Source organism: Megascapheus bottae, chromosome 5 (genome assembly GCF_031878675.1).
Source record: "Megascapheus bottae isolate mThoBot1 chromosome 5, mThoBot2.hap1, whole genome shotgun sequence".
In the NCBI taxonomy this organism is placed as follows: Eukaryota; Metazoa; Chordata; class Mammalia; order Rodentia; family Geomyidae; genus Megascapheus; species Megascapheus bottae.
The window spans coordinates 35,436,557-35,462,051 of NC_143513.1; the positions used below are offsets into that span (position 1 = coordinate 35,436,557).

Below are 25,495 nucleotides of genomic sequence, written 5' to 3' on the forward strand. Positions count from 1 at the left end.
ATATTATATATATGTTATAGTATATATAATATTACATATTATATATTATATATGCATATATATGATACTCCTAAAGTTATACTATACTTAGTTTGCCTGAGCACTATTTCTGGTAGTTAATGCAATTAAACAGGTAGCCACATAATGTACATATGAATGAAGTAAATTTAAATAAAAATTAAGAACCCAGATAATAAGATGGATACTTATACTGCTAAATATAGAAAAAGGTCAGCGGAATTCCCAATCTCTTTTTTTAAATATTTTGTATTCTAATTAATAGAGGGGTTACAGTTATGTTTGCCAGATAGAAGGTGCATTTCTTCACAGGCATTGATAGCCCTTCTCATGTTTTTGTCCCCATTTCCCTCCCCTCACCCCCTCCCCCCATCTTGTTTTCCCCCCTTTTCCTATCCTATTTCAAATAAACAAACATATATACAATGTAACAGATAACAAGGTAAGATACTCTAGCAATATGTGAATAACCAAGGGACAAGAAAAAGTGATGAGAAATAACAGTACATTATGAACAACATTCACTCATTATGTAGGTCTTGTTTCCATATCCTGGAGGTCCTTTCATTTAGCCTCATCCTATATGGCCTTATGTATCTAGGTTTTTGAGCTAGGAGAGTCCAAGGTTTATACTAATTATTATAAATGTGGGAGACTACTTAATATGATTTTTTTCTAAGCCTTTCCATTTCCTTACAAATGGAGTGATGTCATTCTTTCTGACAGCAACATAGAATTGCATTGTGTATTAATACCACATCCTGTTGATCCAATCATCTACTGAGGGGTATCTGGGTTGGTTCCATATCTTCATTGTGGTAAATAGTGCTGCAACGGACAACGTTGTGCTAGCGGGTTTAGTATGACCTTGTTTAGCCTCATCCTATTTGGCCTTATGTACCTAGGTTTTTATCTATTTTAATCCTCTGCTCAGAGAGTCCTAGATGTGTACTAGTTATTACAAATGAGGGAATCCATTGAATCTATGTTCCTTTGTGTCTAGAAATTCCAAATCTCTTAAGGCATATCTAATTCTTCCCTAGCTTTTGTGAAGATAGAAAAACAAAAATTAATAGATGAATGAAATTTATTTGAATCTTACATGATCTGAGATGGATTAAAACTGGATTCTTATCTAAAGATATTTTGGATGAATTTCTGAAATATTAACTATTTTATTAGAAAGAAAAATAACTCACCAGTTTAGAAGGTATGTATTGTATAAGAGAAAATAATCTGAATCAATTTTGTTACTGACCTTATTTGTGTGTAATTAAGTTGCTTTTGAAAATAATAATAGTCATTTTAGAAATACACTTTATTCAGTCTGTATATGAGCATAAAATGACATCACAGAAGTATTAAGAAATAAATCAACCTAGGGTTGGAATTAAAGGTGGATTGGTATAGAGAAAATACTATTGTGCTGAAAATTTTAATTTTATTCAATTATTGCAGAAAGTAACACGTGATTGAAAAATCTGGAAAAGAGAAATTCATATGAACTAGAAGAGGCAGATGACAGGTTGAACTATTTTAAGTCTCTGTTTCTTTCTGCCCATACATAGTTCACAGCACTGTGAATGATACACATTTGCCCATGGAAACAACTGAATGCATTCAAGGTCAAGGAGAAGGCTACAGGGGAACTGTTAATACCATTTGGAATGGCATTCCTTGTCAGCGTTGGGATTCCCAGTATCCTCACCAGCATGATATAACTCCTGAAAATTTCAAGTGCAAGTGAGTACATTTAGAGACATGCTATGCACTTCAGGGGAGTCTAGGAGAGCTGGGGTCGTGATAACTTTTCCAGATGTCAACATTTAAGAATTCAATCAATGATAGCCAGGCATGTTTCAAACTAGTAACTTGTGTTACCTGGGGGTAGAGAATTCCCTACCTTTCATACATATATTCTATTTCAGGTAACATTTAAATGAATGTTTCAAAGATCTGTGAACAAAATTATTTTTCACAACTTATATTGTTTTCAGTTGTTTCTGGACTGAAACATGATAAGTAAAACAATTGTTGAGGTGGAACAAGGCAGAGCAAGGCCCTGCAGTACCCACCAAAGCTGTTACTGGACTTCTCTTGACAGCTTTTCACCACTTGTCTTTGTGTTGGACAGACACAGCCTCAATGCCAGGTGTTTTTAAATTGGCTACCTTGTTTGATTGCATTTGAAACTTATAACACATGCCATTCATATTGGCTTTCCTGAAATAGCACCTATAAATAATATTCATTGGCTTTATATAATTGGCTTTTTAAAAAAAAACCCTAACATTGTACAGTAGAGAGCTCTGTGAAATACTGGCCTGTATTATTGAAAAGAAGAGGTGATGAGAGGGATTTGTGTGTTTTAGCTACTTCAGCAATTTATTTGTTCAGATAATAAATGTTCACATGCTAAATAGTTTTCATGTTTTGATAATGACTAAACTTAGACTTATTATTCTGGATTTGTTTCTCCCATTTCCTTCAAAGAAATGCTGTCTCTATCCTATCCTGTATGTTTCACAGCTCAGAGCCAAATGAATATCAAAGAGTAAGCAAGAGGAAGGAGTAGTTAAAAGGAACTAAAGAAGACTACTCTTTTTAGAATTTTATGTACTAGGGATAAGGATTGAACACTTCCAGATCTGTTGTTCATATATAATAATAAGTATACATAATGTAGAAATTGTATATGAAGAAATAAATGACTATAGGGTTTAATTGATCAACTTTTCTATTGAGACATAACTATCAAAAGTTTAACTGTTATATCTTATTGGAATAGAAGATGTTCTTTCTGAATTTACTTTTTTCACCAAATAACCAAACATAAATACTCCAGTGTGTAATATATTGTACATTATTAAAATATATGTTGTTTTCCCCCCCAGAAAGTGAATTAACTACTTGCTATTTTTTCTTGTCAACTGAAACAAAAGTTCTGGATGGTGTCTCTGTTTCTATCAAATATTATTTATCCCAACAATGAAATACCTTACTAATGAAACTATTGAAACCTTACAAATATCAATACTTCCTGTGATTACTGTGAATCATCAAATTATCAGTTTGGTTTTCTAACTTCAAGATTTTCTTCAAGTGAAGTGACAAACATAAAAAAAGATATTTAGGCAGATCTTTTCCTTTCTTCTTCCCTAATCCAGGATAATACAGAGTGTCAAGATGTAAATTCTAAATGCAGTTTCAAATTAAGACTTTCACTTAGCATCGATTTACTTATCTTACTGAAATTGATAATGAAAGATAATTTAACTGAGAATTTATATAGAAACTGCATTAACTATGAACATTTTATGAAAAATTAAAAACATTTTAGAGAAGAATACAAATTTCAAACAGAAGTACATATTTATTCAAAGAAAATAAAGGTCCATTTATCTTTTTTGAGATACTGTACTTATAAGGAGCCTAAAGTTTTTGATATCAGTTATATGATCATTTTCTTTATATAGTTGTAATTATTGTGTCAATTTGTGTCAATACCTGCTTTGCATTTTATTTAATGTTAAGATGATTTAAGATAGAAAACTACTAAAATCCTCCTCATTATAGGGAATTTCAACAGATTTTTCTCTTACAAGTAGTGCATTTCTAATTAAAGTAGTTATAAAGAATGTACATATACCACACTAACAACTTGTTCTTTGGTTGAGCATCTTTACTAGAATTAGGCCTGAAATTTACAGAAATGTGAAAAATAATTTCAGATGATTTTTCTAAACTCAGAAAGAACAGCTTTGTACTCAAAAGAAATATATGCAGAAAAGAAAACACAGAATTCAAGGATAAACTAGCTAGTATGCTTTGGGCAAGGAATATTTGAATAATATGAACATATTTATATGTGTATATATATATATTTTTTTTCTTTTGCCAGTCCTGGGCTTGGGCTCAGGGCATGAGCCAGACTGCCCTTGGGTTTTTCTCAAGGCTAGAGGTCTACCACTTGGGCCACAACACCATTTTTTTTTCTATGTATGTGCTAGGCAACTCCCAAATGCCAGCCCCAGGAACTTATATTTTTAATGAGAGTCATTAAAGGGATAAGAACTTTTGTTCTGCCATTAGTGAGATAATGTCATGCTGTGAAAGGTATATGTCATTTCTCTGTTATGCATGCCTCATGAAAATGTAAAAGAATAGTGGGCCAGCTTTTTGAAATGGCAGCAGAGGTGAGTCCTCTCCTTGACAATGAGTGGAAAAAAAGTAATGAATGGCTTCTCCCTTTCAAGGGGATATCCCTTGTTACAGGAAAGAAAAATCAACATCTGGCAGAGTTTCTTTCAGTTGTTAGAAATTATTGGAATCTCCCAAACTCGGAACTCTGTTTATAGCAAGTGTATACTCCAGGATTCTGTAAGTGTCCTAGTGCTGACTTCATCAATGGGATGTCTTCAGTCATTTGCATTGACCTGTTTATTCCTAATAGGGACCTGAGAGAAAATTATTGCCGAAATCCAGATGGGGCTGAGTCACCCTGGTGTTTTACAACTGACCCAAACATCCGACTTGGCTACTGCTCCCAAATTCCAAAATGCGACGTGTCCAGTGGACAAGGTAATAGCTGACATTATGCAGTGTATGGACGTGACTAAATGCAGGGAAAATGCCTAATGGAAGGACTTTTTTCTTTTTCCTTTCCTTTCTTTTCTTTTTTTTTTTAACCAGCTGATATACTTCTTATTGTGCTCTTCTAGGTGGTTAAGTCGGATTAGGTTTTGGAAAACATATTTATTCACTCAATACTTATACATTTACTTACGTATTTTCTTACTTATCTGAGTGCCAGATACAATTCTTGGTAATGGACACATACCACAAGCCTGAAGTAAATCTTCTGACACTGGAGAACGTGTTTTCAGCAGACAGTGAACTTTCAAAATAACAGTGGGTGACTATTGAAATTTTGCTAAATACTAGAAGAAAAAGTAATATCATGGTAGGGAAGGTAGATGTTACTAATTTATATTTTATAATAAAAGAATAACTTATTAAACAAGGTGCACCATTAAGGAGAACTGGAGTAGCATCTGACATGGGCAGATTACATAAAGAACATCTTAGGCAGAGGAAACCACAGATGCAATTGAACTGTGATTAAAAGGATTCTTGAGCATTAAAAGAAACAAAATTATGACATTACTCCAGCTGCCACACAGTCAACAAGATGGAAAGTTGTAGGAGATGAGATTATAAAGATAATTGGATGATCATCACATTGATTGTGGAAACACTAAGGATTTAGAATTTTGCTCTGAAAGTTGAGAGAGTTTATTGTAAGACTGATTAACTCACAAGCAGAACTGATAGAGTAGTTGTTTCAATATTCTGAAAGAAGAAATGTGAATAGTTTGGACATAGTTGCTAGAGATAGAGATAATGTGTAGTCTGGGGTTTCAGATAAGTTACCATTGTACTGGTAAACATAGAGGCTTTAAAGGCAATTGTTTCAGGGAACAGTAAAGTAGTAGGAAAGGCTGATCAGAATGTGTTTAAAAATAAATAATTTAGACAGGTGCTGGGAAGCATATCCCTAATCCTGGCAACCCAAGAGCCTGAGATTTGAGGATAGCAGTTCCAAGTAAGCCTGGGCAGAAAAGTCTACAATACCCTTATCTGATGGTGAAGGATCAAAAGCCAGAAGTGGAGGTAGAATTCAAGTCTTCAGCCAAAAAAAAAAAAAAAAAGCACAAGGGTAGAAGTTAGGCCCCAAGGTAAAGCCCCAGGGACAACACTTTTTTTTTTTTTTTTTTTAAAGGAGAGAAATGATTTGTTAATGACTGGTAAAGATGTTGAACTCAAGATATCTGTTGGTGTACAATATAGTATAATTCTAAATGATTGTATTCTTTTCTACATAAACTTAAAAATTGTGTTATCAAGCCTATGTCATCCTGAAAAGTCAGCCCTAACTTCAAAGTTCTATTTCATAGATTTCTTCCACTTAACAATTGCTCTAGTGCGAGTTGGTGTGATCAACCCTGAAAACACAGTTGTAGAGAAGGATGAATCCCTTTTCAGTCAAATTCACTATTCTTGACAACTTATAAAGGTCATTTGGAAATAAAGTTGAAACCTATAATTAAGGGCATTCGTTGCCAGCTAATTCTGTTGCATTCTTGTCTCACTCATTGGAACAATTGCTGGTAATTTGTGGGAGGGAAGAGGAAATGAGAGTTTATAATAAGGAGAGCCTTGACAAATTACAGCAATTAGAGGCAGTCAACTCTATCAGATACTAATACATTGTATAAAGATTTTATAATTTAGAGCACAGTTCTGGCATATGAAGAAATTGACAGAATAAAACACACTGGAAGTAAATCCCATTGTATACCAATATTGAGTCCATTAAAGAGTAGCAATGCATGCTACTAGATGAAATTTGATTTTTAAAAAATATAATGAATGGATAAAGTCACTGTCAAAAAATAAAAAAAATTGTGAAAGTAAATCTATTTCTCATACTATAATTGAAAATAATCTCTAAATGAATAAAATAACAGAATGAGATTTGGGTCCATATGCCAGAATCCAAATATACAAAGACAATAGGACCCTGAATAACACACAGAATACATTTTATTGTAGTATTATCTTTGATAGGGAAAGAAGAAACATATGGTGGGACAATAATACCATGGAGAATTTAAAACTTGGAAAAGATGATTAAAAATTTTAAAACTCCTCATAAATTGTAACAAGGTAATTTTCAGGAATACATATTTTTTAAAGAAGGAAGGCGTAAACATGTATGTTGTTTTATTGCAAGAAATACATAAAGGAAGAGCACTTGTGTATGCATCTTTGTTTCATTTGCAACAAAGCTTTACAGACAGGTGCAAACAGTAAATCCTCTTTTGCAATCCAGAACTCATTGCAGAATATGAGATTTTGGTACATGTAAGAAGGAATACGATTCTTACAACAGTTGGCAGTGTGGGGATTTGTTAATTCACAGGTTGGCATTGAGAATAAAATTGATGTAAAAGGTTAAAAAAGAAATACATGAAGTAATTACTCTTAATAAAAATGCAGTGCACGAATATGGAATATTTCCATCAAAGTATAAATTTTTTTCACCATATTAAAGTTGTATATTTATATTAAATGTGCTATGTATGTATATGGGAATGTTGATCTCTGACAAAAGCATCAAGAGATAGAGGCACCGCTCAAGCCTATCTTGAATTAGGCTTCAAGTGTGAAGCTCCTAGCTCAAACCTCAAACTACCAAACACTATAAAGAAAAATATCTCACAGGAGCTACGAATCAAAGTCTAACAAAAGTGCTTACTAATCATGTCTAGGAAGGAGAAAGGAATTGAATAGAGTGAAATAGAATAAAAAATAGTATTGTCAGAGGAAAATGTTTTAACTGGCATTTTTTCTGGAGTATGCAAGCACTACACTTTTACAAGTCTATGCTTTCTGAAGATAATTTAATTGTGTACTTTACTGACTTACTTCATCTGTGCCAAATTCTATTGTGTGTTTTTATATTTTTGCATAGATTTTTTTTTTGCCCGTCCTGGCCTTGAGCTCAGGGCCTGCGCACTGTCCTTGGACTTTCTCAAGGCTAGAGCTCTACCACTTCAGCCTCAGCACCACTTTTGGCTTTTTTCTATGTATGTGGTACCAAGGACTCGAACCCGGGTCTTCATGCATGCTAGGCAAGCACTTTAACCACTAGGCCAAACTCCCGACCCCTTGCATAGATTTCTTAAAGAGTCCTTATAACACCATTAGCAGTGTGATCAATGAAGACAATTCCATAATCGAATATTCTGTTTATATTTCTTTATAACTATTTGATCTGAATTCTAGACAAATTATTAATTCAATATTTTTATTAGGAAGGTACCACCTGTTATCTGCCATACTCCCAAAACATGGTGTACATTTGTAGGTATCATTTGAAAGCAAAATCCATAGTTTATTCACCTAGAAAATTAGTGATGTAAAACACTGCTGGCTTAGCCAGTGTTTGAGCTGAGAACCAGAAAATCACAGCTGTCACTTTACAGCAGAGTGCACCATGGACTTGTGGGGGCGGGGGGAGGGAGGGTTAGAGGAGTACTGCATTCCCTGATTATCACAGGAGGCAGCATGCATCCACTGGAGGTGATGATGCTAAGTCTGTTTGCCGTGCAGCAAAACAGCTCAGAATCCACAGTTTTACAGACATTTCTGTTGTGTTGTGTTAGATATGGATGTTAAATACTTGGTTGTACAACAAACAAAGCAGTCTTGATTTATCTAGTATGCATAAAATAAGTATCCAATAATAATAATTTTCCAGGCTCACACCTGTAATCCTAGCTATTCAGGAGGCTGAACCCTGAGGATTGCAGTTCAAAGCTGTTCCAAATAGCTCACGAATAACATCTGAAAGTGGAGCTCAAGTGACAAAGTGGTAGCCTTGAGCACAAAACGTCAGAGGAAACACTGAGGCAAAGAATTTTAGCCCCCAAATCATGCATCACGCTGCATGAACACACACACATGTGAAAGCACACAAAAATATAATAATAATAGTAATAATAATTTAACCCAACAGTGTTTGGTTTCTAACAGTAGGGATTAATCCTATGTTATCATCACTTTCAGCTTCTCAGGATCTGTGCAAGTAAAGCAGACTAAACTGGGAAAGTTGTGGTTAGACATTCCTAGGAGAATTAATTAAAAGTAGTTTTTCTGTATGAAGTAGGGAACATAGGTGGCCCTTTGATCCTACTTTGCAGTGGCTAAAAAATGAGGGCAGGAAAGCAAATAAAAGGTCAATAATTTAGAAAAATTAATGGTGTTGAATAGTTTTAAATGTTTGATATTAAAGTTATAAAAACATTTTTTCTTGAAATATAGCTTATATTTTCAGAATTTGTACCTCTTCACTAAACATAGTGTCATCTCTATCAATGTGCAATAGTACCCAGTTTGCTCAATTAAAAAGTGGGAAGGAATGATGAAACTTCATGGTCCATGGTGAGACTCACAGCAAGTGAACATTTTGAGCATCAGAACAAATACCTGGGACCTATTCTTTAAGTACAAACAGTTTTTCTTTCCTACCACTTAAGCAAGGGATCAAATCCATTTGCAATAACATCAGGTCTCACACAGCCATGACTGAGAAGGACAAAACACCACCTGTGACATATTCCTATCAAGGACCTTTAGTCATTCCTAAGTAAACAAAACAGACAAACTGAACTTGAAGAATGTATGTAGAACAGCTGTTTAGGGTGACTCAGCAGGTCAACATCATGAGAGAGAACTGTTAAGATAAAAGTAATGTGACTAATACATGAGTCATACTATAGTCATTTTGTAACCTTTCTGTGTAATGAAAATTCTGTTAGATATTATTTTAAGATTTCAATTTGCAATTGGGAGAAAATGAAGATAATTCAATCTGAGATATTTAAGGCTCAATACATTCTTGGTTATATTATTTTATGCTTTCATAGGCCTGTAAGATGTTGCGTTTTATCTTCTACAATACTCATAAGACTTATTTGTGTGTGTGTGTGTGTGTGTGTTTATACTTAGATTGTTACCGTGGAAATGGGAAAAATTACATGGGCAGTTTATCTAAAACAAGATCTGGACTAACCTGTTCAATGTGGGACAAGAACATGGAAGACTTACACCGGTGTGTACATTTTCTGATGATCCAATATATTAATAACAGCATTTACATAGATCCAGACACATTCATACATGGTAATTTCATTTCTTTCAATTATTGATATAGGATGGTAAAACAAAAAAATGATTGTTTTGTATAATTCAGAACATAGAATCTAGATATTTAAATCTACAATCCAGTGGAGCACATGTGTGTTCAAACACTGCTTCTGCTGTCTATTGGGAATATAAACACAAGATGGTGGAGGGATTTATTTGCTACCAAATTCCAAGAAAAGTATGATCACCTTGAAAAATAAAATCCACCATGCAACTTTATAAAACACTGTATAATTTAGTGGCACATGTAGTATTTTAAATGCTACATTTTAAAGCATTATCAAGTGATCATAATTAATAGTAGCCCTATGAGAAAAATCAACAAGTAACCAGCACATACCTTAAATATCTACGGAATTATTAAAATTTGTAAACAAGTGTTCTTGTATAGTGTTTTGGGGATGTTCTTATATAGCTTTAAAAAAATCAGGTAAAAATGAGTTCAATTGTCTAGCTACAATCATCCACCTTAATTGTATCAAAATATAATAAGCTAAATTTTTTGCTAAAAAATAAGGTGGATTATTGTATGGATTCAATATATAAAATTTTGCAATTATTACATTTATGCATATAATTTAAAGAAAAGCTTTATGAAGTATTTCATTAAACATATTTCAGAGAATTTTTATATTATATTGGAAGTATATTCTCAAAGAAGTTAACCACATGATGATAGAAATAGTGCTGGTGCATAAAATTTTTTAAAAAGGAAATATGCTATATAATTATAACCACAAATAGATATTTAATAAACTTCTTGGTATTTATATAGTAAAATAAAAGAACAAATGCATTAAAAATATTTCAAGTACATGCAATATGACTGTTTTACATGTTATTTCATTTGGCTACCATCTCTAAATGGAAGTATTTCCATATGTGAATAGGGATTTGAGGGCTCAGAGAAGTTAAATCACTTTGCTTTAGTTTTATTTTAATTTTAAAGGTTTTATTTAATAGTAGATGAGTCCCTTAAATGAGTTAGGTCACAGTGAATATTAATTGTTCTAAAGTTGTACTCTCCTCGTATAATGAAACACATAGTGTTGTCAGCGATTTCAGCTGGGAAGCTTAAGTGTTTGAGGATGAACATGTTTACACCACAGAAACAAGCAAGACCTACAAATAGGAGCTCCCCTGCTCTATCATTAAACAGAATATTAAATATTAACAGGATTACACATTTGACAGGATGCCACTAGAAATATATGATATGTTTATCTGGGGACTATCCATGGTTAATAATCATTCTTAATTAGCTGACTTTAGGCTAAATTTGTGCAAATACTTAAAAATTCATTTGAAACAGTTCATAGGGAATTGATGGATGATTAAGTAGCTTAGTATCTTTTCCAGTTAAGAATATTTTATGCAAGGAGGAAAGAGAACATTGTGATTTAAAACACTGACTCTGGAAACCACAAGTTCCAAAGCTATGTGTGCATGCACCTGAAGTTGTGTGCTGGTACTTGGGCTGGAATTCAGTCTTATGTTGCCCTTAACATGTTTGCTTACTGCTGATGTACTACCACTTGATTCACGTCTCTAGTCTGGCTTTTTGCTGATTCATTTGAGATGGAATCCTGCCTGAGCCAGCTTTCAACAAAAATCCTAAGATCTCAGCCTTGCCTACCTAGTGTAGTTCCATTCTCTACAATTCATGTGACCATAGAATACTTAATTGTCCTCTTTACTCCTCTATTTCTTCAAATGTAATTAGTGCAGGATAGTCTTAAAGCCTGTCTGACAAAGTTGGTCTAAATTTTTGTTATCTGTAAAGACTTAGCAAGATCAAGCAGGTAGTAAGACTGCTGCTGTTTTACCTTCAGAAAATAAAGCAGGGTCAGGAAAGATAATCCTTGTTTTCATATTCAAACCCTATCCAATTTAATTGAAAATTATATGCCCATTATATTCAAGAATGGCAGAAAATAATAGGGCAAAACAAATGTCATTATAGCTTTTACAGGAGTTTTGGCCATGTAGATTTTGACTTCATTAACATTACTGAGATAAAGAAAGTATTGGTCTAATAAGAAAAAAATACAGATTTGTGCTTTTCGTTTGAAATGCATTTTTATTTACAAGTTAGAAAATAAACGAAATGCTATTGTTATCTGCAAAATCTCATGTTTTGTAATCTTATGACCCATAATCTTTTAGAAAAGTTATTTCATTGGAATTTTATTACTAATTTATAGTGTGCTTGCTTTCCTGTTTTTTTGTAAAAATATTGTGGTGGTAATTCATATGTATCTGAAATAGAAAAAATACAATATTGTTATGATGCTATTGTAATTCTTTTTTCACAACTGAATAATGTATTTATTTACTAACAGAAATATTGACATGGCTAAAAGTTCATGCTATTGTAATTCTTAAACAGAAGCAAAATCTCTGGTCAATTTATATAGGTTTCCATACTCACAATTTGGCAATTGCTTTCACATTGCAAAAAGCAACAAACACAATTTCTCACCAAATAATCAAACTATGATATTGACAATGAAACTGGTGCACTATGGTTCTATCTTGTAGTAATATTTTGCTTCTCCCTGATGTAGTAAATACTTTCTGATGTTTCGCTTGTTGTTTCTGCAGTCATATCTTCTGGGAGCCAGATGCTAGTAAGCTGAACAAGAATTACTGCCGGAATCCTGACGATGATGCTCATGGGCCATGGTGTTACACTGGGAATCCTCTCATACCTTGGGATTACTGTCCCATTTCTCGTTGTAAGTACATGTAGTGTTCTTTTTTAGTTGACATATTTAACATGCACTATAAAACAATTTCTTAGTCATAGATATAGCTAACCTAAGATTGTAGAGCTAATTCCAAAAATGGGAGTATTCTCTAGAGAGTAACAGACCCACACCACATGCATGCTCTTTCAGTCGCTTTCTCTCTGTAGCAGAAACACACTCTCTCTCTCTCTCTCTCTCTTAGAGAATTACATTGACATTTTAACACTGTTTATTCTGAGAAGATTGGAATCCAGAAGCAGCAGATAGTCATGGTTCCAGGAACACACTAGAGAAAACTTCCCTAGCCAGACCCTGATTCTCCAATGCTCAGTGTCTGAATATAACTTTTGTCCTAAGATCCTGAATTCAATCATCCAGTGCACCAGAAAATGATAGAATACATGTTTGATATACATTTTTAAAAACACATTGCATATACTTCAGTCTAAAATATATGTCCTATATCCTTCCTAAATATCAACAAAAAACATGTGAAAAAGGCAAGGGAAAACTGAAGAAATGAATCTGCAAGAATATAGTTAATAAAAAATGATATTAGTGAGAACAAAATGAAGCTGACAAAGCATGAGAAATCATTTCTACTCATCAGAATGGCAAACGATACAAATGGCTGTTAAGACTCAATATCACAGAGAATTTACATATTCTGTCTCACACAAAACCACGCTAATTTGAGTACATGGAAAATCCTAACTGAAAGTAAATTTGGAAAAATATATCAAAAGGAATAGTTACATGAAAGTGGAGCAGCTTATGCATCATTAACATTTGATTTAGATGTTTCTTTATCGTAGAAGGGTGTTCTGTCAGTTGTAGGATATTTCTAACCAAGTGATTTGCTCAAAGAAATAATAGCATTAACTTTGAACACTGAAATGCAAACAGAAGTCTTTATTTTATAAAATTTATATCAAATTGAAGAGGCGCTATCTCAACAGAAGTGGCAACATTTTTGTGTTTCATTGAAAGGTTATGATAGGGACTGGGAGTTTGGCCTAGTGGTAGAGTGCTTGCCTAGCAGGCATGAAGACCTGGGTTTGATTCCTCGGTACCACATACATAGAAAAAAGCCAGAAGTGGTTCTGAGGCTCAAGTGGTAGAGCTCTAGCCTTGAGAAAGCCCAAGGACATTCTCAGACCCTGAGCTCACACCCAGGACTGGCAAAAAAAAAGGGTTATGATAAAAAGCAAAGTAATACTTAAGACATGGACCTGTTCACCCTATTATAAATAGATTTGGAAATACTTTATGATAATAGCAATTACATGTTTTATATGTTTGCAAATAAATCAGCTGTGAGAAGAGTTTTTATAAAATTTAATTAGTTTTCCTAATGTCCTTCAGGTGTTTTATGTTAGAGTTTACAAAGGTCTTGAAAATACTCTAAATTGCATTCTAAGGTGTTCTTTTATGTTTGTTTTTTTAAAATTTGAACTCCAAAAACGAGGCAAGCAAACAGTGCAAACCAATATACCTCTCCAGAGAACACCATTCAAAAAAGCACTGTTGCCTTTTTTTTTTAACATTATTTTGCCTCACTGTAGCTTTTAGGAAAGTCTCCTCAATTAAGAAGACTATACAGCAAATAAGGAAGACAAGAAAAGTGTACTTTTTTTTTTGATCGTTGGTTGGACTTGAACTCTGGGCCTTGGGTGCTGTCCTTGAGTTTCTCAGCTCAAGTCTAGTGTTCTACCACTTGAGCCACATCATCACTTCTAATATTCTGGTGGTTAATTGGAGATAAGTATCTCATGGTCTTTCATGCCAGTGTGGGCTTTAAATGGCCATCTTCAGCTTCCTAAGAAGCTAGGATTACAGTCATGAGCCACAGGCGCCTGGCTAAATGTGCTATCTTTTAAAACATTTTAAAACATATTACATTGCTTTCTCTTCTCTATGTCACAGTAGCATAAGTATGTGCACATGCCGTGTGTGTGTATGTGTGTGTCTCAGAGTAAGATACTCCGATGTGATCTCAGGGCCCTGCAATTTGGTTTATAAACTGCAGTAGGAGAGAATTTTTAAATTTTTCAAAAAAATTTTTTCTTTCTTTTTTAATTAGAAGTCACTAATGAGCCGGGCCCAGTGGCTCACGCCTATAATCCTAGGTACTCAGGAGGCTGAAATCTGATGATCAAAGTTCAAAGCCATCCCAGACACAAAAGGACCTGAGATTCTTATCTCTAATTACCAGCAAACAGGAAGTGGGGCTATGGCTCTTGGGGTAGGGCAGTACCCTTGAGCTGAAAAACTCAGGGAAAATGACAAGACAGAATTCAAGTCCCTACTGACAAAACAAAAAAAGTCACTAATGTATTTTCTGAAAGTCATAATGGTATCATTAATGTTTCATTCAATGCTATTGCAGATAATTCTTTTTCTTTAAATTTCTGTCTACACTAAACATTAATTTCAATAAGTATTTTCACAGTCATTTTTTTCCAACTTATAATTCTAGCCAGGATTTGTTTATACTTTCTCCCTAGTGAAAGGCTAATGAAATCTGTCTTTAAAAGTTCAAAGTCAGTATTTATTTAATATCAGTGACTGCACTAATCATTTCCACATATTACATTTCTCTACAACATATGTAAAGATTTTTATTCACTTTTCCACAAATACTTACCGTATCACCCATATATTTTTTAATTTAAAATATGCAAAAAATGTAGAAATACCTATATGTGTACATGCTCACATATACCTAACTGCTGAGAGGGTTGAGATTAAAGATTTCTATCACATTTTCTAAGTTGTAGCACAGTTCATGATAATGTGTCCTGTTCAAGCTTCTTACTTAGTTATAACTCACATTCTGTCTTTGTAAAACTATACAGTACAAGTATGTTATTGTATAAAAATGGAACAATGAGGCTTGTTAAATTGGTTTGTGAAGAGAGAGGTGATAAGTAGAGTGAGGGGTGGGTCATTCTAATGAAAGTATATTGTATCTATATATGGACACATCAAAGTGAAACCACTTGTACAAATAATTAATGCTAATAAAAAAAGTAACTCTCTTATTGATCTGTCATGAAAACAAACATCCATTGCTTCATAAGCACTTGAAATTTGAGTTTTTACTTCTGGATTTAAGTTTTTCATTTCTCAGTTTTTTTTCATGTATTTTTATTGTAATTAATAGAAGGGCTACATTATATTCGCCAGATAGAAGGTGCATTACTTCACATACATTGATACCCTTTCTCATGTCTTGGTCCCTCCTTCCCCCCGACCCCCACCCTTCATCTTGGTTTTCCCCCTTCCCTATCCAATTTCAAATAACCAAATACAAATATATCCAATATATCAGATAACAAAGTGAGATACTGTAACAATATGAGACAACCAAGGGACAGCAAAAGAGATGAGAGATAACATAGTACATTAAGGACAACAATCACTCATTATATGGCTTTTGTTTCTATATCCTAGAGGTCCTTTCATTTAACTGTATGGCCTTACATATCTAGGTTTTGCTCTGTTGCAAATCTCTGCTAGGAGAGCCCAAATCAAAACAAAACTAAGATTTCACCTCACTCCAGTTAGAATGGCCAGGATCAAGAAAAAACTAATAACAACAGATGCTGGAGGGGCTGTGGCCAGGAGGGATCACTACTACACTGCTGGTGGGAGTGCAAACTCCTTCAACCACTATGGAAAGCAATATGGCAGTTCCTCAAGAGACTAAACAAAGAGCTCCGCTATAACCCAGCAATTCCACTACTTGGCATTTACCCAATGGTCCAGAAACAAGGACATACTAAATCCACCAGCACAACAATGTTCATTGCAGCACTATTTACTATAGCAAAGATATGGAACCAACCCAGATGTCCCTCAGTTGATGAGTGGATCAACAAGATGTGGTATTTGTACACAATGGAATTCTATGCTGCTGTCAGAAAGAATGCCATTGACCCATTTGTTAGGAAATGGAAAGACTTAGAAAAAATCATATTAAGTGAAGTAAGCCAGTCTCAGTTTTTTTTTTAATTGAGCTACGGGTATACAGAAAGGCCTATATAATTGTTTAGGTACAGAAATTGAGATAGGTTGCTTTTGACCTCAAATTCTTCAGTGTAGGGAGATTTTTCACTGCAGGGAAAATTTATGTATGCTATATATTTCTCTAGGTAAGCATCTCTACTTCCATTCTTGTTTCATATATTAGTATTAAAGTAAATTTACTATGTAATCATATTGTCTTAGAGTTATTTATATAAAAGTATCTCTGTGCTATAAAACATTTGTGATTTAGATGCAAAATGAGGTATACCAGGAAGATGAAAAATGTATGATTGCCCTTACCTGTATTCATTTGGTTAATTAGATCTGAAAAAGGAATTTAAATTGGCTTTCTGCCATGCAGTAATTTTCTTCAGTATCTCCACAAATAATTGTCAGTTTTTTAGTATTCCAAAGTATCCCATGTGCCCTTATTGTTTTGTTACTTGAATATCTGAGCTCAGACATTATGAAGGATTAATAAGCCGCTGTATCTAAGCAGCGCCCCTCATATCAGTTCTTCACAGTTAAGACATTAAGCTTCAGGAAATACCTCATGTCCCATTCATTACTGTAAAGTATTCCCGAAACCCAACTATCTTTCAAGCCTTTATTTTTGTAGAAAATAAACTCCAGTAGCGCATCCTATAAAAGGAATACATAGTGCAGAATTAAAGTACAGTTTCCCCAAGTTCATGTAGAATCAATGTGTAGTTTCCAGTGTTTCCTTTTTTCATACTTGTTTTTTACTAAGCACACAAAAGACTGCCAATTATTTTTGCAAGGACATTATATGTTTCTTTCCTAGAAATTAAGTGACATATATCTTGCAGTTTTCCAAATTATTGCAGTTTCAGTTAGGTTCAATCAAATACAAATGTAAGTAGTTAAAAAATGATTCAAGTGAATAAACTTGTCTATATGAAATCTCCATGCAAACACCAATGAATGTAAACCCTCTTCACTGGATGGATATGGAGTCCAACACTGTCCATTCAAGGAGATTGAAATAGGTTCTTGCTGCTGGCAGCATATGCAGTGTATCAAGGCTCACTAGACCATACATACCTAGAGCACTCACATTCATAGAAAAGGCTCCTTACCTGTACCAGTAGTCATGTACTCTCAATACTACACAGGAACACTGACAACAAAATTAGAATAAAGATTATTCAAACAGATATTATTACGGTTTATCTTTAATGGCAATCATTTTTAGTAAATAGCTCAGTTCATAAACAGCTATATTTAATGAAATAGATTTCACTTTAGAGAGGAATATAGACATGTATATATATATGTGTATGTGAATTATATACTTACCTACACATTCATTTTTACAGGTGAAGGTGATACTACACCTACAATAGTCAATTTAGACCGTAAGTAAAAGTATGAAATATACTTAATACTACATGTGTCACAAATATTGTCATTTTAATATAAAGGAAAATATTAGTATAATAACTTGTCATAAAACAAATTAATATGATTTTATTTTTAAAGTATGTCTTTCATTATGCACAGCTGTGAAATAGTGCATTCTGAATATGAAAATTTAACTGTTGGGAAATTTTGACTTTGAAAACAGCATTTATTCACAGCATTTTAGTTTGGGGTACAATATACAAAATGGACCAAATTTATATACACCATCCTCCAAATAAAATTAGGAAACTAAAGACAGGATATAACCAGGCATTGAAAAGCTACTTGGATTCCTTATTGTTTTATCTTTAAACCACTTTTTGTTTTTGCCAATTCTGTATTTTACTAAGCCTAAGATGACCGCCTAAGACATTCAGTTAATAAGCAGTATAAGAATCTGTTGGAAGACCCCCCCACCTTTTAAAAAATTTTTCCACATATTATTTGGGCTAAAAGAAGTTCCTGAAATGTTTTGCCGTTTCAAAACCACCTGCTGTGCCTGAGGCTGAGGAAGCAAATGAAAATAATCTAGACCGTGGACAGAGTACAAAGAATCAGGCAAGGAATTGAGGAAGGTTAGGAAAATGTTTCCTCCGAAGAATTCTGCGTTACGTCATTTGAGAATAATTATTTGGATATGAAAATGTCATTTGACTATAGAATCAATAAATAGCCCTAGGTTCTTAGCCTACAAGTAAGCAAGTAAAATTTTATTTCATTTTTTTTTTGACTAGGGCTATTGAGAAATAGCCACAGTTTTGCTTCGTATTGAAGGTAGTGAGGGGAATATATTAGTGTCAGACTTGAAGAATTTGCTCTAGTGCATGGTGAGGAATATTCCCTTTGAATTTTCTCGCTCATTCAGCAACAAAGATGAGAATGGCAAGTGTTAGGAGTACATAATACTCTTGTTCCAGTAACACTTTCTTCTGATGCAACGACAGGGGTTCCATTTGTCTAGTTATCATTATACGTAAAAAACAAAAACAAAAACAAACCAAAAGAAAAAAACCTCAACAACCTAAGGTGCATTGATGCCACAATGTGATGCCAGAATCTTATTTGATCCTGTTTACAGATCCTGTAATATCTTGTGCCAAAACAAAACAGTTGCGAGTGGTAAATGGGATTCCAACACAGACAAATGTGGGATGGATGGTTAGTTTGAAATACAGGTAATTATTAATAAGAGCATTTTTTAACTATTTGATAAGACAGGCCACCAACATGTGATCACATGGTCGACAATCATGTTAGACACTTTGTAGAGGAAAAATCAAGGAATCAGTTGCACTCGACAAACAGCAAACTCTAGATTTTACGATTTCTGCCAGACACAGCCCTTTGCATTATTTAAAAAGGTCCAGTATATGCTGCCATTGTCCCAGGTATCAAGTAAAATTTTGGCTCTGAGTAAACCAAATAACAGTATATGGAAGATTTAATAAGACCATATACTTATAATGCATATGCTATTAATTTTCCAATGCAGAATATTATGAGTTGATGTTTTAATATATCTATGCATAATCATGCCAGACATTTTATATATATTATATATAATATGCATATAGTGTATATATATATGTACATGTACCCAGTATTTGTTTCTCTTTTATGTTTTTGTTGCTGGAGATTAAATAGAGCCTTGCACATACTAACTAGTCAATCACTACTGTGCTACATTCCCAGTCCTACATTTTACTCATTCTTAAATGTATTGATGAATGCTTTTGATTTGCATTTTATTTACATATTAGCTTTCCTTACCCATATATATAATATAAAGAAACAACTCATTAAATTTAATATTTAAGCCAACAATTACAGTATAGCTATCCTAGGCCTGAGCTACTGAAAGCAAATTTTAAAGCAAACCTGAATATAAGGTGATTTGACAATGTGTACATTTAATAGAGGCCAATTTTTGTTATAGTTGATTTTCTTAATTTTTCTAGTATTCTCTAGGAACTCAAATGTCAAAGTTAATGAATCATTCTTTTGTTTGAAAATTCCAAGGTAAAAAGACATAGACCTCTGAATTATTTAAGTAAGAGGGTACACAAGTATATTATTTGAGTATTATTTGATATATTATTGGATATATTATTTGAGTAGAGAAATGCCAATAATAAGACTGCCTCAGAAATGTTTAAGAAAAGATGTTTTCTTTTAATTCCAAGCTCTTAGCAACAACAGCTGTTTATTTTTCCAAAACACATAGTGAACAAAACAGAAATGAAAATTCTATATACACTGTTTTCTTCTTGTGTGGTAACAGCCATAAATAACTATGGCCTTAATCTGGAAACCTTCTTGTACTACTCTCTGAAGTGCTAAACATCTGTATTCTTTGGAATGTAGATTGTGAAAAGTTGTACTTTTTCTATGTTTCTGCCAAAATGAATGGATTTTTAGAAGTTGGATGTCAGCAAATAAATGTCCTCATACTTATAGTTGTCTGTAGCTATTTTACCATTTCCTAGGTGATGCTTCTTTCAAATTTTACTTTTATAAGTGAAATATATTAATGATCTTATGTAACAATAAATTTATTCATTGCCATATTTTAGCATATCAGTACTGGTAGAGAAAGAAAGGAACAGTAGAAAAAATACTGTTATTGCTAGATGTTTTTCAAGATTTAAGGGAAACCTCAGGTTTTTATTTTTCATGATCAAATACTGGATTTGAAAAGGGGTTACTTTTAATTCTACTCAGCCAAATGTTAGAGTCCATGATTTTTCCTTATGACTATAGATACACATACACATGCAGATGTGTTTAAAGCAAATTATTAAAATAAAAAAAATAATTTCCTACAGTGGTATTCACAGCATGAATAAAAGTTACTGCAACTATCTCCAGCTATTGGTTTTCAGACAGAAGTACCAGTACTGGGCCAGAAGTTTGGCCTAGTGGTTAAAGTGCTTGCCTAGTATTCATGAAGACCCGGGTTCAATTCCTTGGTACCACATATATAGAAAAAAAAGCCGGAAGTGGTTCTGAGGCTCAAGTGGTAGAGTTCTAGCCTTGAGAAAGTCCAAGGACAGTGCTCAGGCCCTGAGCTCAAGCCCAGGACTAGCAAAAAAAAATAAAATAAAATAAAAAAAAAGAAGTACCAGTACTTACTTTTTCCAGTAAATTTACTTTTTAACTAATGGAGCAGTAGATCTAATATTCATTGTCAGACTCTAAAAAAAGACAAACAGATGTTACTTGTTTCTCTTTTCTCTTTCTCATAGAAATAAACATATCTGTGGAGGATCGTTGATAAAGGAAAGTTGGGTTCTCACTGCAAGACAGTGTTTCCCTGCTAGGTAAAGTGTTTAAAAGTCAATATATGTTTTGAACATCCGAAAGGGATATACCTTCTACTTAGTTGTTAAATGTGCATTTGTTTTTAAAAACACATGTAAGAAAATTTTGAATTCAGTGATTTTGAATTCAGGAAGATTTCAACTCATTTCTTTTCATTTGTCTCATATGGATAATACATTTTCCTAAATGTTTGCAAATAAGTTAGGTCCCAATCATCTGCCCAGACTTGTTAAATAGAAGTATCTCCTTTTGTCTCACTTATCACCTAACTTCTTTCAATCCTCAATTCTGCTTTCTTAAAAAGAGTCAGGCTTAGAGCCATATTAATAATAATTTCCATGGAAAAATGAGGACATGTAAGCTCACTTGTAATTTTCACATGGATATTTTGATTTCATTTAAGACTTTATCCCTGGTAATAAAAATTGCAAACACACGTAGATGAAATAAAGCAAAAAAAATGCAGTAACATGAAAATGTATGCAAAAAACATCACCTGAGGATTTTCCACAAGGGACTTCTTTAGCAGGTATCATCAATAGTTAGTTTCTGCTGTTTTCTTTTCATAGACAACTAGAATTTCTGCTTCAACACTCAATAGTATTCTGAATTCCCCATGTATATGTATATATAAATATATTCTTTGAATCAAATTTCAAATGCAGTTTTGTTGACCTTTACAAATTAAAAATAATAATATTTGAATACAATTATATAATATGGACTTGTACGTAAACTTATTTTTTTTTTTACTTAGAAACAAAGACTTGAAAGATTATGAAGCTTGGCTTGGAGTTCATGACGTCCATGGAAGAGGAGAAGAGAAACGCAAGCAGGTTCTGAACATTTCCCAGCTGGTATATGGCCCTGAAGGATCTGATCTAGTGTTGCTGAAGCTTGCTAGGTTTGTTCCTTTAGAAGATTGATTTATGAAATTTTAATGCAGTTAGAATGCTGAGTCAATTTTCTTCCTCTTTGGCTCTCTTTAGACATATCTTTTGTCATGTGTCATATGTCTGTACATTTGTGTACTTGTGCAAGTGTAAATTGCAAATTCATATATGTACAAATGAAGCTGAGTCTGTTTAGCCTTCTTTAAGATAACTTTTTTTTTTCTGGTCCTAGGTCTTGTAAACTGGGCTTGAATGTAGTCATTTTTTTTCCTATGCCCAAGGCTAGCCCTTAAGCAACAGCTCCACTTCCAAATTTTTGTGATTAATTAGATCTAAATGCTTCACAGACTTTTCTGGTTAGGCTGTCTTCAATCTGAGACCCTTACAATCTTAGCCCGCTGAGCAGCCAGGAATATGGGTATGAGCTGATTGTGCCCAGCCTGAGACAATGAATTTTTAAGCAAAAACAGTGATAATTTATTCTTGAATGTGTGCAAACCATTACTCTCTTCTCTAAATATTCAAAATTTTGTCACTATACGTTAAACATTTATTTTCTCCAGTTTCTTTTTTGTTGTTGTTGTTCTTCATTTAAATTTTATTGTAAAGGTGATGTATAGAGGGGGTTACAATTAAGTAAGGAAATTAGTACATTTCCTTTTTAACAGTGTTATTAGCTTCCTCATTTCCTCCCACTTCTCCCCTCTATTCTCTCCCCACCCAAGCTGTGAAGTTCATTTCCAACACAGTGTCAAGTGAGTATCACTACTGAATTGGTTCACTCTTTGTCCCATCATTTCTGTGATTTCCTTTTCCTGCCGCAGATCATATCAATGTTTATACAGGACAAAGGTTGCAGAAGTAAAAAAAAACAGTGACAACAGAAAATAAACAAAAGGAAAAAGAAAGAAAGAAAAAGGAAATAACTGCAAACAGTACAACTGAAAAAAGCACTCTTGTTTGTTTCTCTTTCTTGGAGTTCATTTCAATAAACATTATTTTATATGGTCATATGCATATAGCTAATGAGCTATTATAATCCTGTCCTGAGAATATCTCCTTTTATTCTCACTGTGAGAATGCTTAGAGTGCTATTTTTAATCATAGAAGATCTTTCATATCTATGTATTAGACAAAGGCCTCACATCTAAAATTTATTTAGAACACAAAAAATTACCCCACTCCCCAAGCAAATCCTCAAAGAAATACAACCCTATTAGCAAGTGGGATAACATCTTAAAGATTGACTTTGCCATAGAAAAATTAGAATGACAATAGACACATGAAGAAATGTTTAAAATTTCTGATCATAAAGGAAATCAATGAAATAAATGAAAATCAAAACAACATTGAGATTCAACCTCACCCCAGTTAGAATGACTGTTTTCATGAAAACTAATAATAATTGATACTGGTAGAGATGCATCCAAAAGGGAACATTACTACATTGTTGTTGGGAGTATAAATTTGTTAAACCACTCTGGAAAAACAGAGTTTATTCAAAAGATTAAATGTAGAGTTTCTTTATAGCCATGCAGTCCTATTCCTACTCATTTACCCTAGTGACACCAAACTAGCTCATACTAAAGCCACCAGCACAACCATGTCCAATGCAGCATTATTTACTATAGCTAAGATAGCAATCAATCCAGCTTTTTTCCACCTTCTTTTAAACAAATCTTTATTGTCTCCAAATCTTTTATAATACATGAAAAATAAAATTTTTAAAGAAATTCATATTGTGTTGAACCCAATTGAGAGCACTTACTGTTTTCTTTTCAGGCCTGCTGTCTTGGATAATTTCGTTAGTACGATTGACTTACCTAATTATGGATGCACAATTCCTGAAAAGACCACTTGCAGTGTTTATGGCTGGGGCTACACTGGATGTAAGACTATTTAAAAGATGAGGCAATATATTTTATATATAAAATTTGCATTTGTTTCTGGCTTCTCTTGTGTTTATTCTTATTTATTAACTGTGTATTTCTTACACCATTCTAGTGATTAACTCTGATGGTCTGCTACGAGTAGCACATCTCTATATTATGGGGAATGAGAAATGTACCCAGTACCATCAAGGCAAAGTGACTCTAAGTGAGTCTGAATTATGTGCTGGGGCTGAAAATATTGGTTCGGGACCCTGCGAGGTAAAAATGATGCCTTTTCTTAAAGAGCCTACAGGGTTTCGTGGGTTTTGTTTATTTTTCACAAATGAAAATTTTTGTATACCAATATGTCTCAGAAACAGGAACTGTAAAACTTAACCTTAGATTATTTTTGTCCATTTCTTTCAGTCACACACTGAGTCAACTCATGGCTCAGAAAAAGCAAACTAGGAGTATATTTGTCCTCAAAAGCATAACAAATAAACATGGAAGAATTTAAGGGGCTATTGTTCATGTTACAAATCAATTTGATATAATAATGCTTGTCTAAATGATCTCCCAAATTCTTCCTTTGTAAACCTCATTAATAATATCAAGACACATGACCCACCCATTAAAGTGCGTGGGTCATGTGTTTGTGTCCGTGTGTGTGTGTGTGTGTGTGTGTGTGTGTGTGTAAACAAATCCTATCTTTTTCTTAAAAAATTAAGCAAAGTTCCGAGTTTATGACTTTAAGAGTTGGAATAGTTTTGTTAATCAACTGCTCTTTACACACAGCTAGGTTCCCATTCTTATTTTAAATAGACAAACTGCCAAAGTATAAGCTTAAATGGTATTTGAATGTGAGGAACATGTTCTTCAGCCTCCAAGGAGTGGAATTCTGGCTTATTATGCATAGTATCACGCATGAAATAGGGTTGATGATAGTGATTGATTATGTTGATTGATAGTGTTGATTATGTGAGAAAATGGGTGCCCTAAGTGTGGAATACACACACACACACACACACACACACACACACACACACACACACTGCAATGTGTATATTATATATCTTGTGCTGATTCTTTATTCCTGAAAAGGTAAGAAAATATTTACTAAATTAAAGAGCTTTCAGCACTGCTTTAAAATAAAATGAAGAGAAATTATTTTGTTTATACATATTTTCCAGTTCAGTCTTTCCAGCAAAAGATTATTACACAAGAGGAAATCATGGCAAGGGAATTCTCCTGCAAGAAAAAATAAACCGATGTAATTTTTGAAAACTCAAATTGTTTTGTGCATGTAAAAGTTTCCAGGAAGTCCCAATTTCAGTGATCTTCTATCATTTTCTCAGGCCTGGAGCCATTACTCATAGCACTTGGCAACTGCATTTTAGAATAGCCTTAACCT

The 25,495-nt window shown here is 33.6% G+C and overlaps 1 protein-coding gene and 1 non-coding gene across 3 annotated transcripts in view; both read left to right on the forward strand.

Moving 5' to 3' along the window:
- Hgf (hepatocyte growth factor) overlaps positions 1 to 25,495 on the forward strand; it is a 66,222-nt gene that overhangs the window by 36,758 nt on the left and 3,969 nt on the right. For both annotated transcript variants that reach the window (XM_090332897.1, XM_090332898.1), the window contains exons 8-17: positions 1,587 to 1,761; positions 4,472 to 4,599; positions 9,595 to 9,697; positions 12,397 to 12,530; positions 17,915 to 17,953; positions 19,078 to 19,174; positions 21,245 to 21,319; positions 22,078 to 22,224; positions 23,996 to 24,102; positions 24,218 to 24,363. In XM_090332897.1, the coding sequence (XP_090189023.1) occupies positions 1,587 to 1,761; positions 4,472 to 4,599; positions 9,595 to 9,697; positions 12,397 to 12,530; positions 17,915 to 17,953; positions 19,078 to 19,174; positions 21,245 to 21,319; positions 22,078 to 22,224; positions 23,996 to 24,102; positions 24,218 to 24,363 (1,151 nt within the window). The remainder of the gene's footprint in view (positions 1 to 1,586; positions 1,762 to 4,471; positions 4,600 to 9,594; positions 9,698 to 12,396; positions 12,531 to 17,914; positions 17,954 to 19,077; positions 19,175 to 21,244; positions 21,320 to 22,077; positions 22,225 to 23,995; positions 24,103 to 24,217; positions 24,364 to 25,495) is intronic.
- Positions 6,831 to 6,960, forward strand: LOC150063213 (small nucleolar RNA SNORA40). The gene has a single exon (XR_016535762.1). It is a non-coding gene; the product is annotated as a small nucleolar RNA SNORA40 (small nucleolar RNA).